This window comes from Euphorbia lathyris, chromosome 1 (genome assembly GCF_963576675.1).
Source record: "Euphorbia lathyris chromosome 1, ddEupLath1.1, whole genome shotgun sequence".
Classification (NCBI taxonomy): domain Eukaryota; kingdom Viridiplantae; phylum Streptophyta; class Magnoliopsida; order Malpighiales; family Euphorbiaceae; genus Euphorbia; species Euphorbia lathyris.
In genome coordinates this window covers 51,952,194-51,968,078 of record NC_088910.1, presented here as the reverse complement: position 1 = coordinate 51,968,078, position 15,885 = coordinate 51,952,194, and the positions used below count along the sequence as shown (strand labels likewise).

Sequence of the window (15,885 nt, the reverse complement as noted above, 5' to 3'; positions counted from 1 at the left end):
CATTGATTCAACCTCTTTATATAAATATTTTATTGATTTTATATAAATAAATTATTTTATTTAAGTTAGTTTTGTATATTTTATGTTAGTTTGCACATTAGAAACTAAAACGTTGAGTTTTTATCCAACCAATGAGTTCGCAGTTTATGCGTTTGCTCCGCAGAATCGTAAACTATGAAGTTATTGGCTTCGCAGAATTATAATTTGCGATCCGCAATTAGATATAAGGATTATGAGAATAGAGATCCACAGTTAACTTAATTGCAAAGAATTACAAAACAAACTGACTTCGCAGTTACATCAAATGTGAAAGACTGTGAACAGGGGCGGAGCCAGTCCAGAGCCCGGGGGCCGAATCCCCCCGGCCACCAGCTCCGTCCTTGAGTATCGTTAGTTTGATCTCGTGTAGCCCCCATAATATTAGTTAAAGTGGTTAAGTTGGTTAAGAGTCTCATTTTAAAATGAGAAATCATGGGTTCAAACCACACCAATCACATTTTTTTTTTTGTTTTATTTGAACTTATTTTTATTATATCTATTTTTTAAGAATTTAATATCTATAAAAAAAAAACTTCTTACTTTTGAAACTCAATTAACTTAATTTTTAAATTAAATTTTATGAAAAATATAAAAAATTTATAGCTAAAAATAAAAAAAATACTGTGAAAATATTATAACATAACGATAAAGTTTCAGTGTGCTGGGAGCTTAAAAAAATTTGCCCATCCCTGACGGGTTGGACTTCAAAAAATTACTCCCAATAGTCGGACTAAAATCAGCCCCCCAACTGTCAATTCCTGGCTCCACCACTGACTGCGAAGCACAATATATCAGAGTTTTCTACATTGTTCCACAGTTGCTTGAACTCTGAATCACTTTTGACTGTTTTTCTTTAATATTGTTTTGACAATGTGTTTATTTCTTAACAATAGTAGTATGTCAACCGAATATTTTTTTTGTATGTGATCACGTGGAACAACTAATGGATAACATAGGGAAAAAGCCATGACATACTTAGATGGTGAATCAAAGTTGCTTCGACTTTCAACAAAAATAAATTTCGAGATTTTATAAGAGAGAGTCTACAATTCTGCACATGTTGATTCAACATCATTTGACTACGTATGGACATGCAAACAACGTACGGTCCAAATAAAGGCTCTCACCGTGTTTGATGCCTTCGTATTCAAACTGAAACGATACTTGAATTTGATGTCTTTAAGGCTATCATAAAGAGAAACTCATCTCTTTCTGTTTTTTGAATTCTTTTAGAAGCATCAACCTTTACAAAAATGGAACTAAGTGTAAGGAAAAAAAAACAATAATACTTCGCTGTTCATGAAACTACTTCACACATGAAAACAAAGCAGTTAAATTATACCCCGCAGTTTATGCAATCCTTCCATAATTTGTGAAACTACGAAGGCACTCATGCGCAGTCATGAAAATCTTTCTCAGTGGAAGCAACTGCAGAGGAAATTCAAATGAATGATATGAATTTACTCCACAATTGCCTCCACTATCGAAGATTTTCATGACTGCGAAATTTAACTTCCTAGTGAAATAAGAAATTTTTAACATTCAATCACGCAAAATAGATTACAAATAACATTCCAATAAGTAATGTCCATTAATCTGGATCCTCTAGCCGCCGCACTACCTTCATCCCCCGCTCGGCCTCCATGGCTGATCGGAATCCCCACCATGCGGATTAGCTCAGCATCATAACTCTCTTCAATCCAAACTTACGATTTTCTCCCCAAGAGCATAAGACTCTGATTGCCCCAATTTCATCAAAGCTCGCAGTTCCTTCTTTCTCATATGTTCTGCAAGGCCGACATACTATTGCACTAATCTCGAAAGCGGCAGTTTCTGATTGCGGAGGCATCAAGTCTGTACGAATCTCTCAAGCAGCATATGAGCGACGATTAGCTTTATGCTCCAATTTCTTAATTAGAAGATTAATCCAATCAAAAGGCGACTTCTCGTGGAAAGTATTGGACTTCCTACAGACACTCACTAGCATTTGGGGGATTCTTGAACCATGGTGCTTAATTGCTATTGGTCGCGACTTTATCCAGGTAATTCTTCTGTCTCTCAAAGCTAAGGAACTAACCCTTAGTAGAGGGGTAATCAATGTGAAACTAGGAATTTTCAGGTTGCAGCCTTGGGTAGCAAATTTTGACCCGTTTTCAGAACGATCCACACACGCTCAGGTATGGGCCAGATTTTATGGTTTGCCATGGATACTGAGACTCACAGAACTTAGCTTACATCGCAAAAGGCATTGGTGGTTTGATACAGTTTGACAAGGCTACCCTAGAAGGTGAATTTGGCCATTAAGCTCGCATGCTTCTCGACATTGATTTGGATGGGGACTTGCCAACCTAACCTGGTATTGAAAGAGAAGGAAAACGGTTCTAGATTGAAATTACATATAAGCAACTCCCCGCATTTTGTAAAGTTTGCTCAATTATTGGACATATGGCCTGACTGCCACGGAAACAAAAAAAAATCGGTGCATAAACCTATGCACACGGAACCGGTGCAAAAGAATATATAGCTTCTGAAACATCAGGACATCCTAGTACCCCAGACTACAGGAATAAGATCAGTGTTTTCTCTTTTTCTTTACAGCTCCTCTCCTACTTACTGTTACTGTAATCCCCCAATATCTATATCTCTCTTCCATTTTCATTTGCTATTTCTATTTCTTGTTATGTATTTTGATTTTTAAGTCATCATCATCATCATCTTCTTCTTCTTCTAGTTTCCGCTCCTTTACAACAACGCCAAAACAACAATAAACGCTTCCTCTGTTACTCACTTTCTCCCTATTCTTCTGCTTTACTTTTTCTCTTCCTCAAGTAAAGCTTTTTGCTGTTTATTCATTTGTATGGTCAGCCTATTGTGTTGGGAATAACGCGAAAAAATTATTCCGTAAGAAATTGATGAGCAAAATAATCAATAAAAATGACACCGATAATTTAACGTGGCTCGTCCACAAACAAGCTCGAGAGTAAATTCTTCCACTAAAAATAGTAGGTGTACAAAGAGGGCGTTCTCTAGAAACTTTCTAGATTTACAATGAGATAAAACAAAAATAGTAGCACTCGGGTGTTTCCCAAAAATACCAAAAATAATTATCTTTACTATTTTTATCTCTCCCCAAAAATAATTAAACTACCCTCAAAATTAATTTACTCTCTAAATCATCACACCTCTCAATTTTCTTTTTCTTCTCCTCAAAAATAAATAGCATCCACCCTTGGCATTTTATAATGCCAAGGGATGAAGCCAACAAGAACAATTAAAGTTCTTGTTGATGATGGGTGGCACCGAAATTGTGCCACCCAAATTAATGCATTCACTTGACTTTTGGTTTTTTTTTTTTTTTTTTTTTACAAATTACAAAAACAATCCCTCATTACTACAAACTATAAAAATAGCCCCTCATTAATTAAGACTTCACAACAATTCCCTTTTTTTTATTTAATTGTTTTAAATTAATAGTTAATTTTCTCAACATATTGTTCTAGACTCCAACAATAACAAATAGAGATGGGTTCCTGCGTTTCTATCCACAAGGATACATCTGAATCTGCCATGAAACTTGGGGTTACTTTTCGCTCTAAAACCGATCATCTTCAGATTCCTGAATCGCCTATCAAACCTAAGCACCTCAATTGTCATCCTCCAATCAAGACTTTTCAGAGCTACGGTATGCTCTTCAAATCTTTCTTTTGTTTGGTCACTTCAATGAGTTTCGTTTCGTTTTACTCTTCAATCTGATGATTTAGTTTGGTCACCTCAATTTTATTTCTTTTTTTCTTATGTTTAGTAGATATTTTGGAGTTTTTTTGGAGTATCGAACAGATTAAAATTTACAGTTTGTATGTTTGAAGATTTGCCCGCGAGAAAGATGCATTAGATTTAGAAAGAGATTGAAATTCATTGATTTTAGAGAGAGACATTAACAAAGAGGAGAGAGAGAAGAGAGAGAAAGTAAAAGAAAAATAAGACATTAAAAAGTGTTAGAATAACCGAATGGTTATTATTCTGTTTTAGGAAATATTGTTGTAGAGTTATTTGTAATTAGTAGGTTGATTTGTTTCCTAGATTAGCTCCTAAAATTACTCCTAGATTAGCTCCTAAAATTACTCTTGTTTCCTAGATTAGCTCCTAAAATCACTCTTGTATATTTGTATATATGTCGTGTTAGGCTTAAGAAATAATCAACAGATTATCTTCTATTATGGTATCAGACTAAACATAGTTTTCTTCCTGGAGCCGCAGTCCTTTTCTTTTCCAGTCTCTCTATACTGGTCGGCCAATCTTCACCTCTACCTTCCGCTTCTCGATTAATCTGTTCATCATGACTGACTCCAAGTTTCATCCGGCGCTTGGGGTGTCTAATATTAAAAACCATATCTCCATTATTCTTAGTTGGAGAAGGTTCAATATTCTACCTGGGCGGAACTCTTTAAAGTTTTTGCCAAATCCCACAAAGTTATCCACCATATCATTCCGAATGGTAAAGCTGTTGCCTCTCCCTCCGATGAGGCTGCCAAAGATCAGTGGGAAACCTTAGATGCCATGGTTCTTGGGTGGATTTATGCCACCATTACTCATGATCTGTTAGAGACGATAATTGAGCCGGATGATACCGCCATGGAGGCGTGGAATCGTTTACGTGACATCTTTCAGGACAATAAGCATTTCTGTGCAGTTTCAATTGAACAAGAGTTTTCTCATACTCTTATGAAGGATTTTTCTTCCGCCACTACTTATTGTCAACGTCTAAAGGAATTATCGGATCAACTCCGTAATGTGGATTCCCCGGTGTCGAATGACCGACTTGTTCTTCAGATGGTTTCGGGTCTCACTGAAGCATATAATAGTATCGCACTATTATTCGACAAAAGGATCCTCTTCCTTTATTTAATCAGGCTCGATCGATGGTTATATTGGAGGAGGCCGGTTTAGCGAAGAAGGCCGCTACTGCCTCGGCGGGGACTGTTTTGGTGGCGGCGGGATCTTCTCCATTTTTTCCTCCGTCTGCTAATCCGTTTGGGTATATGCAGCAACAATCTCATCTGGTTCAAGGAGCCAATCGGGGACAGAATAAGAAAAAGGGGCGCTGGAATAATAATAATTCTCGTGGTGGCGGCAATGGTGGTGGCCGTAGAAATAATTCGATGAACCGGCCGGGCAGTGGTGGTTCGGCAAATCAGTGGTAGCAGCCGTCCTGGGGAGGTTCACAACAAGGCTCTTGGTCTTGGGTTCCTTGGCAGGCCCCTCCATGTCCATATCCATCTCAGTCTTGGGCTCGGCCCACTGGCAATTACACAGGTCCACCTCCGGCCCAGAATGCAGGGCTGTTAGGCCCCCACCCACAACAAGCCTTTCATACTGCAACCGATTCCGAGCCTTCGGATATTGAATTTGCTTTGTACACTCTGAGCCTCAATCCTCTGGAAAATCCATGGTACATGGACACAGGCGCTACTTCACATATGACGTCTGATAAGGGTAAACTCTCGTCTATTTTTAATATGAGCAATAATTATGGCATAATTGTTGGTAATGGACATTCAATTCCGATTCATGGACTAGGGCACACAAACTTAACTCACCCACATCCACCCTTAGCCTTGAGAAATGTTTTATATGCTCCACATATTATTAAAAATTTAGTCTCTGTCCATAAGTTTACTTCTGACAATTCAGTATCTGTCGAATTTGACCCGTTTGGATTTTCTGTGAAGGATTTTTAGACGGGCCGGCGTATAATGAGATGTGAGAGTCAAGGCGACCTTTATCCCATCACTACCAAATCCACCTTCCCGCCAAGTCCTCCTTCTAGTTTTGATGTTTTAGCACCATCCTTATGGCATGACCGCTTAGGACATCCCGGCTCTCCGGTGTTAGATGCTCTTAGACAAAAGAAATTTATTGAATGTAATTCTCTCCGTAGTAGTTCAATTTGTCAGTCTTGTCCTCTTGGAAAACATATTAAGTTGCCATTTATTTCATCCAATAATAAAACTTCTTTGTCGTTTGATATTGTTCATTGCGATTTATGGACGTCTCCTATTTTAAGTTCAATGGGGCATCGGTATTACATTGTTTTTTTTGGATGATTTTTCTAATTTTGTGTGGACATTTCCCTTGCATAAAAAGTCAGATGTTTTCTCTATCTTTTTACAATTTCGAGCACTAATCCGTACTCAATTTGAAAGGGAAATTAAAAATATCCAATGTGACAATGGGAGGGAGTTTGATAATAAAGCTTTTTGGGATTTTTGTAATGCTAATGGAATTTCTTTTCGTTTCTCGTGTCCTCATACTTCGTCTCAAAATGGGAAATCCGAGAGAAAACTTCGTAGCATCAATAATATTATCCACACACTTTTAGTTCATGCTTCCATCCCATCATATTTTTGGCATCATGCACTTCAAATGGCCACTTATCTTCTCAATATTCGTCCAACTAAAAATTTAGAATTCCAATCCCCATTATGTGTGCTCTATAGGACCGATCCTGTGTATTCCCATTTGAGAGTCTTTGGGTGTTTATGTTATCCTTTATTTCCATCCACCACAATTCACAAACTCCAAGCTAGGTCCACTCCTTGTGTCTTTTTAGGCTATCCGTCTCATCACCGGGGGTATAAATGTTATGATATGGAGTCTAAGAAAATCATAGTATGTCGTCATGTGATCTTTGATGAAACTCAATTTCCTTTCGCTACTATTCCTCCTCCACCCAATGTGTCTAGTTATGATTTTTTGGATCATGGACTTACACCCTATGTGCAATTTCATCTCACTAATGGGCCTCCTCTTGACACCCCGCCGGTTTCTACCCCAACCCGAGCCCAAAACAACCCTCCTATTAGCCGCGGACAGCCACTGTTATCCGGCCCTCTCTCACCCGACCCATCGGTCCTCCACCCGACCCATGCCGCTGGTCCATCGGAACCATCCCAAATCTGACCCCATCTGATATCCCGGCCTCTCCTTCCCATCATATAAACAGCCCACCTCTACTTCCCTCACCGATCCCAACTCCACCACCATTACCTCCCTCTTCCCAATATGTCTTCCCGTCCTGTTACTAGGAGTCAACGTGGGATTTTTAAACCCAAGAGTCAATTTAACCTAAATATCGTCATGTCTAGGTCTCCTTTGCCTCGTAACCCTGTGTCTGCTCTTCATGATCGGAATTGGAAAACTGCTATGGATGATGAATTTAATGCTCTTATTAAAAATAAGACGTGGGTGTTGGTGCCTCGTCCACCTAATGTTAATTTTATTCATTCTTTGTGGGTTTTTGCTCATAAAGAGCATTCTGATGGCTCTTTTGAGAGGCATAAAGCCCGTCTTGTAGGTGATGGGAAAACTCAACAGGTGGGCGTTGATTGTGGTGAAACGTTTAGTCCGGTTGTAAAACCCACAACTATTCGTACTGTTCTCAGTTTGGCTCTCTCCAAGCATTGGGATATCCATCAATTGGATGTCAAGAATGCTTTCTTATATGGTGAATTGAAAAAAACCCGTGTATATGCATCAACCGGTTGGTTATCGGGATCCTGACAAGCCGAATCATGTATGTCTGTTGAAGAAATCCTTGTATGGTCTCAAATAAGCCCCTTGTGCTTGGTACAAGCGATTTGCAGATTTTGTGTGTACTCTTGGATTTATTCATAGTACTTCGGATCACTCCCTCTTCATTTATCATCATGGGTCACATATTGCTTATATGTTGTTATATGTCGATGACATCATTCTCACAGCTTCCTCTGATGCTCTTCATAAGCACATTATTTCTACTCTTATCTTCGAATTTGCTATGAAGGATTTGGGTCCCTTGAGCTATTTTCTTGGTATTGCGGTTACTCGTAATTCCGGTGGTTTTGTTTTTATCTCAAAAGAAATATGCCAAAGAAATTATTGAGCGTGCGGGAATGTCGTCTTGTAAACCTTCCTTCACGTCTGTGGATACTAAGTCCAAGCTTTCTGCTACTGACAGTCCACCATATGCCGATCCTTCCCAATACCGGAGTCTTGCCGGAGCTCTTCAGTATCTGACTTTTACTCGACCCGATATCACTTATGCTGTTCAGCAGGTATGTTTGTTCATGCATGATCCGAGGGAGGTCCATATGCACGCTCTCAAGCGTATTATTCGGTATGTTCAGGGTTCTATTTCTCATGGTCTTCATCTTTTTCCGAGCTCCACATCCACTCTTTTGGCCTATACCGACGCTGATTGGGGCGGCTGTCCGAACATTAGACGGTCAACCTCGGGTTATTGCATATTTCTTGGGGACAATCTTATCTCTTGGTCTGCTAAACGCCAATCAACTCTTTTCCAGTCCAATGCCGAGGCCGAATATAGAGGGGTTGCTAATGTTGTTTCTGAGTCATGTTGGCTACGTAATCTTTTACTTGAGCTTCATTGTCCTATCCAAAAGGCCACGTTGGTATATTGCGATAACGTCAGTACGATTTACCTGTCGGGCGATCCTGTTCAACATCAGCGAACCAAGCACATTGAGATGGATATACATTTTGTTCGTGAAAAGGTTGCTAAGGGCGAGGTACGTGTTTTGCATGTTCCTTCACGTTATCAAATAACTGACATTTTTACCAAAGGCCTTCCCCAAGTTCTGTTTGAGGATTTTCGAAACAGTCTATGCAGTCCTTCTCCTGCTTCGACTAAGGAGGAGTGTTAGAATAACCGAATGGTTATTATTCTGTTTTAGGAAATATTGTTGTAGAGTTATTTGTAATTAGTAGGTTGATTTGTTTCCTAGATTAGCTCCTAAAAGTACTCCTAGATTAGCTCCTAAAATTACTCTTGTTTCCTAGATTAGCTCCTAAAATTACTCTTGTATATTTGTATATATGCTGTGTTAGGCTTAAGAAATAATCAACAGATTATCTTCTATTAAAAAGAGATGGTGAAGATAATGTATTTGATTTTTATTTTTTATTTTGAAGTTTGTTTGGGATAATTAGATAATAAGAGTGTTAATTTATAAAATAAATCAATATAAGAACAAAATTAACTATTTTCTATTTGACATTTGACACCCTTAGTCAATTTGACATGTGTTTGCCGACGAAATAAACCTTAAAATACCATTTTGTAAATTTTTAAGCCATAAAAGTACCGATCGAAAACAGGTGTAATCACAAGATTTATTTTTGTACTTTTCCCTAAAAGAAATCTATTTTTAATAATAAATATCCAATAAAAACTAAAAAATCATAATAAATAAATAAAAATCTTAAAAAATGTTTCAATGATCCAAATATTCATTTGGATGCTACTGAACTATAGCAAAAAAAAAATATGAGAATTTTATTTAAAGCAAATATATTTTTAATAATAAACTCGTAACAATAAATTAAAAATTTCAAGAAAAAGTTAAATGCAAAATTAATATTTCCTCAACTCAAAACTCCTTTTTGACAAAACATTCTTGCAAAGTGGAGTTTTTACTTGAATCTACTATATAAATACTTTGAAAACGACTCCAGAAACATAAGTTACTAAAATGGATCGGGAAAAGAGGATACAAACTCTTTTTTTTTTATGAATAGAGTTAGAATATCCTCATTTTCGGGAAAATGACTTCAAAAAATCTTTAAAAATCGAAAATAACCTCAAATCAAAGCTAAAAAAAATAAAAAATAATGACATTTAACTAGGATAACAATAAAATAGCACTTTGTTTTACAGAAAAGCGTCTTCAGTGCGGTTATCGATTTTAATCCCCTAAATCATTCCTGACTCCGATTTTAAAATCCGAAATGAGTTGAAAAGGTTTGAGTTATTGATTATGGATTAATCAAAACTCAAAATGTTACTAAAAAAGACAGAAAATTAAACAATAGTCACTTTCTCTTTCTAGAAAAAGTTTCTCTAAATATTCTAAAAATATTTCTATGAACTATTTTCTCTCTCATTTTCTTGGTGTCCAAATTATTATATTCAGACTTGTATTTATAAGAAAAATATCACTAAAATCCAAAATCCTACCATTTTAAGAATAGAGTCGGCGCGGCTCTAATTCTTACAAAATATTTTTCAATATTTTTTGAATTTTTTCTGACACATCCCTTTCTATCGAGCCTTGAATCTAACCGAAAAAGTTTTGTAATGTTCGGCTCTAATTAGAGTCGGCTCGATTCTAATCGCAGTCTAACTAGAGCCAGAGACACGAAATAGAGCCGAGGAGGCCAAAAAAATCACAAAAATCTGAAATAAATTGCAAATGGTTAGTTAGATTATTCTAAGTGGAATAATATTTTTTATTTTCAAAAATTAAATTAAAAATTTCCGAGATCATCTTCGTCTCGCTGCAAAGGGAAACGCAGTGTTTCGGAGTTTCTCAGAAAAATTATGAAAAATCTACAAAAATATAACGCGAAGATACATCGTGGTACCTTTTCAAATTAAAATAAGGTATGAATGTGACCTCTCTAGGGATCTCGAAGCTCGGAATTAGTCTGGAACTTGAATCTCAGCTCATTTATCCGCGTACAAAGGTGTAATCATTCTCATCATGGAAACGGGAAGAAAAATCTGTTCCCAACGGTGCAATACCCTAAAATTCTGATAGGAGCCACAACAACCTCTAAATAGACTGTTTAAAGAAATCTCTTATGTATGATCAAAACTCCAACGTCTATTACTTTTTTACTATTATAAGAAAGATACTAGCTTAAGAATCAGAGTGTTTATGTCCAGCTTCCGGTACCTCCACTTATTAGTAAGAATTCACTTGGATGGAAATTGTCATTTGGGATCTTAATAATCAAATAAATACTCAATTTATCAACTACATTAACTTGTCCTCTGCACATAGCTGCTTCACTTTCTAAGCTAACTAATAAGTGTATATTTTAGATGCATAACATTAACAATAAAGTGTAGGGCGTAAATATTCAATTTCATCCCATAATTTCTACAGTTTTTGTAAAATATTGCCAAAAAGACTGATTTCCATGAGAAAATGCACTATCAGATCGTTTCAAATGACACAACAAAGCTTCATTACTTTCATCAAATCGCTACTTTATCTCTTTCCAAAGTTCTTTTGCAGATGAAGTATACAAGAAGGATTCTACCAGTTCTTTCGATAATCAATTGAGAATCCATGAAAACACCAAATTATCTGTATCATCTCTTGCAATACACCTCGTCCATGATTTGTCTGCTTCTAATTCTCTTTGTGATTGTGGTTTTGTTGGTTTATGTTTTGTGTACTCTGTCGATATTGATTTTTGTGCATCTTATTTAGATTGCGCAGCATAAGCATAATTTTTCTTAATGATGCAAAGGATATAAAATTTGAATCAATTTAACCTTTCTATTCAATTGAGTGGAAATGGTTTCTTTACAAGAAGAATCATATAAACAAAAGAAAAATGTATCTGTGTAGTATACAAAGAACATGTATATTTTCCTCTGATTTAATTTACGAGCCTATAACTATATGAACATTTGATCAAAATGGAGGAGAAGAGCAACCATAAATGAAATCGCCTCTATTTCCTGAAATCTGTATTAACATAGCTGACACTTCTTTCATGTTAGGCCTAGCTTGTGGTGCTTCAGAAGTACACCTTATACCAACTCTTAATAACTCACACATCTCTACTGCTCCCTCTGCTAAACCTGACCCTAACATCATCACTGGTATCACTGCTCCAGATCTTCCCGTTCTCCCATTTCCGATCACCCGTCTCGCCCATTCTACCAAGCATTCTTCCCCTCCATCCACTGCTCGCCTTCCCGTTGCCAATTCCATTGCTAATACCCCAAAACTGTATACGTCGCCCTTCGTTGTAGCTTGCCAAGTTTGTCCATATTCTGGTGCTACATATCCTACTGTGCCTGCTATTGTTGTACTAACATGGCTATCTCCTGCATCAACGAATCTTGCTAGCCCGAAATCTGTCACTCTTGCCTTCCCGTCTTTATCCAGCAACACATTGCTCGCCTTCACATCACGATGAACTATTGCAGGATAGCATTCGTGGTGAAGGAATACTAATGCTCGAGCTACATCAGTTGCCACATCGATTCTCCTTCTCCATGGTAGCCTTATTCTATCAGAAATTAGATCTTCCAAGGTTCCTCCTGTCATGTATTCATAAACTAATATTTTCTCCGAACCATTAAGGCACCATCCGTAAAGTGTTACAAGGTTTGGATGTGGCCAGCCAAACCCATTACCGGTTAGTACTTCCATTTCAGCTCGAAATTCTTTCTCGCCTTCGATTCCTTCCCTTTGCAACTTCTTAACTGCTACATCTCTTCCATCAGGCAATAGTCCTCTGTATACAGTCCCGAATCCTCCTTTTCCGACGATTCTAGTCTCCGAAAAATTCCCTGTTGCCTTCAAAATGTCAGCATGAGTGAATGCTGTCTTGTCCAAACGGATGACTTTAATTGTACCAGACAACCATGGAGATGAGCTGCCTGAACTAGATGCCATGTCATGTCGATATTTTGCATCCTCCAAGAGGTATCCGGGAGATTCAGAGGGACTTTTCCTCAAAATCCAGACTAGAACTGATAGAGCTCCACACACTAACAAGGTCAGAGTCATTGTTAAGAGCACTAAAAAACCAGCCCACTTTACGCGGTCCCTCTTCCTGCTGTCAATTTTTCCGTTTCTAGGGGGGTTGCTCGAGGTATTGGTGATGAATTTTGGAAGCACCAAGAGTGGATTGCCTAAGTAAGAATCTTTCTCGAATGTCGCCAACTGTCCAGTTGATGGGATGACTCCTGAAATCAACTGATTGTAGGAGATGTTGAACTTGCTCAGCTCATTCAAGTCATTCAAGATCGATGGAAATGAGCCGGAGAAATTATTGTAAGAAAAATCTAGATTCTGTAAGCATTTGATGTTTCCAATATCAATAGGTATTTCTCCTGAAAATAAGTTTTTGCTGACATTGAGGACTACAAGTGGCACCAGTCCAATCTGTGCAGGAAGCTTCCCAGAAATTTGATTTGAACCCAAATGCAACATACTGAAATTGTGCATTTTACCAATATCCTCAGGGAGTGCACCAGAAAGCTGATTCCCGCTGAGCTGTAGATAACCGGTGATTTGAAATGTCCGAAATTTAGAGCCTGAAGCACAGACTGGAAAAATCCCATTCCCTCTTAGTAAATTATCCCATATGCTTCTGCAACTCTTCCTTGTTAGGATTGTGTACACAAAACTGAATGGAGGATAGTCAGCAGGAATCCACCTCTTCATTGCTAAACATTCGCCAGAACCAGCAATGACGCGCTCATTTTGCTGGTTCGACAGAAATGTAGGCGTCGGATTTCTGCCTATGTTCATCAGCTCAGGTGGGATATTGCCTGAAAGATTGTTGTTGGCAAGGTTTAACCACAACAAGCTACTGCAATTACCCAATTCTCTCGGAATTTCGCCTGTTAGCATATTTCCTGCAAGCATTAGCCACAGGAGTGATTTCAAGTTTCCAAATGAACTTGGTATGCTTCCTGTCAGTTTGTTGAAGGAGAGATCAAGAGCTTGGATGGTAGAAAAGTTTCCATATTCTTCTGGTATACTGCCATTAAATTGATTATAAGCAAGTATTAAGTACTTCAAGCTTGGCATTTGAGATAATTCTACAGGTAATGGACCTGAGAAATTGTTATAGCTCAAGTCTAATCGTACAACATTTGGTAATTGGAAAATTCCGGAAGAATGTAACCCTCCAGTAAAGAGATTTCCATGTAACACCAGATATTTTACCTGTGTGAATCTTCCAAAAATCGCCTGCACATTTCCTCCGAACTTGTTTCTGCTCAAGTCTAAAAATGCCAATCTACTCAAGTTCAGAAGAGACTCTGGAATTACAGAAGAAAAACTATTGTTTCCCAAGAACAAGCCCTGAAGAGTCAAAATCGAACCTATATCAGAAGGGATCTGTCCTCTGAACTTGTTTCCCCACACATTCAAAATGATCAGATTCCTACACTTGGATATCTCTTTTGGAATTCCACCACTGAAATTGTTTCCTGATAAATCAAATACTTCCAGGTTACAATTCTCAGCAAAACTCGACCCCAGAAGTTCACCAGTAAGGAAATTTTCGGACACCGAAAACTCCTTCAGCCTGAAAAAACCATTCCATAAACCTCCATTGAAAACATTAGAACTCAAATCAAGATACTGCAAATTCCAGCATCCATCAAAGGAATTATCAATCCGGCCGCTGAAATAGTTCCCTGATAGATTAGCAACTACTAACTTGTTACAAATTGCTGGAAAAATAAACTGAACTCCTCCAGAAAACCGGTTCAAGGACAAGTCAAGAGTCTGCAAGTTACTCAAGCCAGTCAAGTTAAGCTGTCCATTAAGAAGATTATGAGACAGATTAAGAAAAGCCAAATTTTGACAGTTGCTCAAGTCTTGAGGGATCTCACCACCTATGTAATTTCGAGAAAGATCAAGGTAAGCAAGCGCTGAAAGCGACGAAAAGCTATTGTATAAGTCTCCAGAAATATTGCTGCTAGTAAGATTGATGCCAGTAACTCTTAAGCCATCATTTGCACAAATAATTCCTGACCAATTGCAGGGATTAGTGCTCAAATGATCCCAATGAGAGTATATGCCTCGGTTTACCGGGTTCTTCTCTTCAAGATACGACTTGAGATTTAGCAGGGCTGCTTTATCTGCCTCTAGAGAATCTGCACAAACTGCTCTACCTGCAATCACAATTATCAGGAATCTTGAATAATTACAATAAAATGATGAACTTGATTACATAATTATTAGTCTTCTTCTAATTCTGTTCTTATTCTAAACCCAGTTGGGAATTGGGGATTATAAAATGAAATTCAAGTAAACAGAATCTATATATATGTATCCTTAGAAACTACAAACAAAATTCATTATTAAGAAAAAAAAACTAAACTTCATTCAATTTTCAGAAGAAATACCAAGACCTCTAAGGCTAAGACTGATAATGCAAAATTAAGTTAAATGAAATGTACTGATCATCAATGACCATATATAACAAGAAGCCAAAAGAATGAAGGAAAAAACATAATTAGAAATTAGCAGATAATTACCTGTAATCAAGATTAAGAATAGGAAGAAGAGTAAAGCACGCCATAAATCCGTTTCATCTTCTGCCATGATTATAGTGTATATCTTCTTCTTCTTCTTCGTTTTGTTCTTCTTCTTTCTGGATATAAAATATAAAGAGAGTAGCAATAACTTTATTCCCAATCCCAAGAAGAATAAAATCAAAGTTGAAACCAGAGGCAAATAGGATTACAGAAATTCAACAAAATGCCAAGTTTCAAAGAATTTGAATGTAAGTACTTGAAAATGGCCTGCAGGTAGACCAAACAAAAACTTGGAAGAAATACTTGTAGTGGTATTTATTATTTAATCAATAATAATAATAATAGTCATAAAAAAGGAAAGAAATGCTAATTAAGAAATTAGTATAATGAGAAAGAAATTGATGGTCTTCTAGTTAGGGTTTAGAAGTAAATAAGGGGCGGTTGAGCCGTCCTTATTGACCGGTTCACGTATATATATTTGTTGCCTCTCTTCTCTAGTCTTTATATATATATATGTCTTTGACTCCCAACCTAACTCTACTTTTTCTTTTATATGTTTTTCACGTTTCATTCTAATTGGTGCTAATATGGATTTCAATTTCAACTTTAACATTATCTTAATAAATTTCATCTATTAATTATAAAATCAACCATTGATATTTAATTATATTATTTACTACGGTTTTATTTAAAACAATGTTTAATCCTTAATTTTTTGTTTAATCCTACGGTTAAAGATGCAAAAATACCTCCAACGTTTACAC

At 37.1% G+C, this 15,885-nt stretch overlaps 1 protein-coding gene and 1 pseudogene across 1 annotated transcript; one reads left to right on the top strand and one right to left on the bottom strand.

Moving 5' to 3' along the window:
* The first annotated feature begins 3,561 nt into the window (after positions 1 to 3,561).
* On the top strand, positions 3,562 to 5,240 carry LOC136218110 (uncharacterized; annotated as a pseudogene).
* A 6,122-nt stretch (positions 5,241 to 11,362) lies between these two features.
* Positions 11,363 to 15,516, bottom strand: LOC136232610 (probable LRR receptor-like serine/threonine-protein kinase At1g74360). Its single transcript, XM_066021846.1, has 2 exons — positions 15,122 to 15,516; positions 11,363 to 14,755 (listed from the first exon to the last, which is right to left on the bottom strand). Exons 1-2 carry the CDS (start codon positions 15,186 to 15,188, stop codon positions 11,526 to 11,528), a joined length of 3,297 nt encoding a protein of 1,098 aa, XP_065877918.1. The 5' UTR covers positions 15,189 to 15,516; the 3' UTR covers positions 11,363 to 11,525.
* Positions 15,517 to 15,885: the final 369 nt, after the last annotated feature.

Coding starts and splice junctions, on each gene's coding strand:
- LOC136232610 (XM_066021846.1), bottom strand. CDS start 15,188: ATGGCAGAAGATGAAACGGATTTATGGCGTGCTTTACTCTTCTTCCTA. Junction 14,756..15,121: donor ATTCTTAATCTTGATTACAG/GTAATTATCTGC, acceptor TTGTGATTGCAG/GTAGAGCAGTTTGTGCAGAT.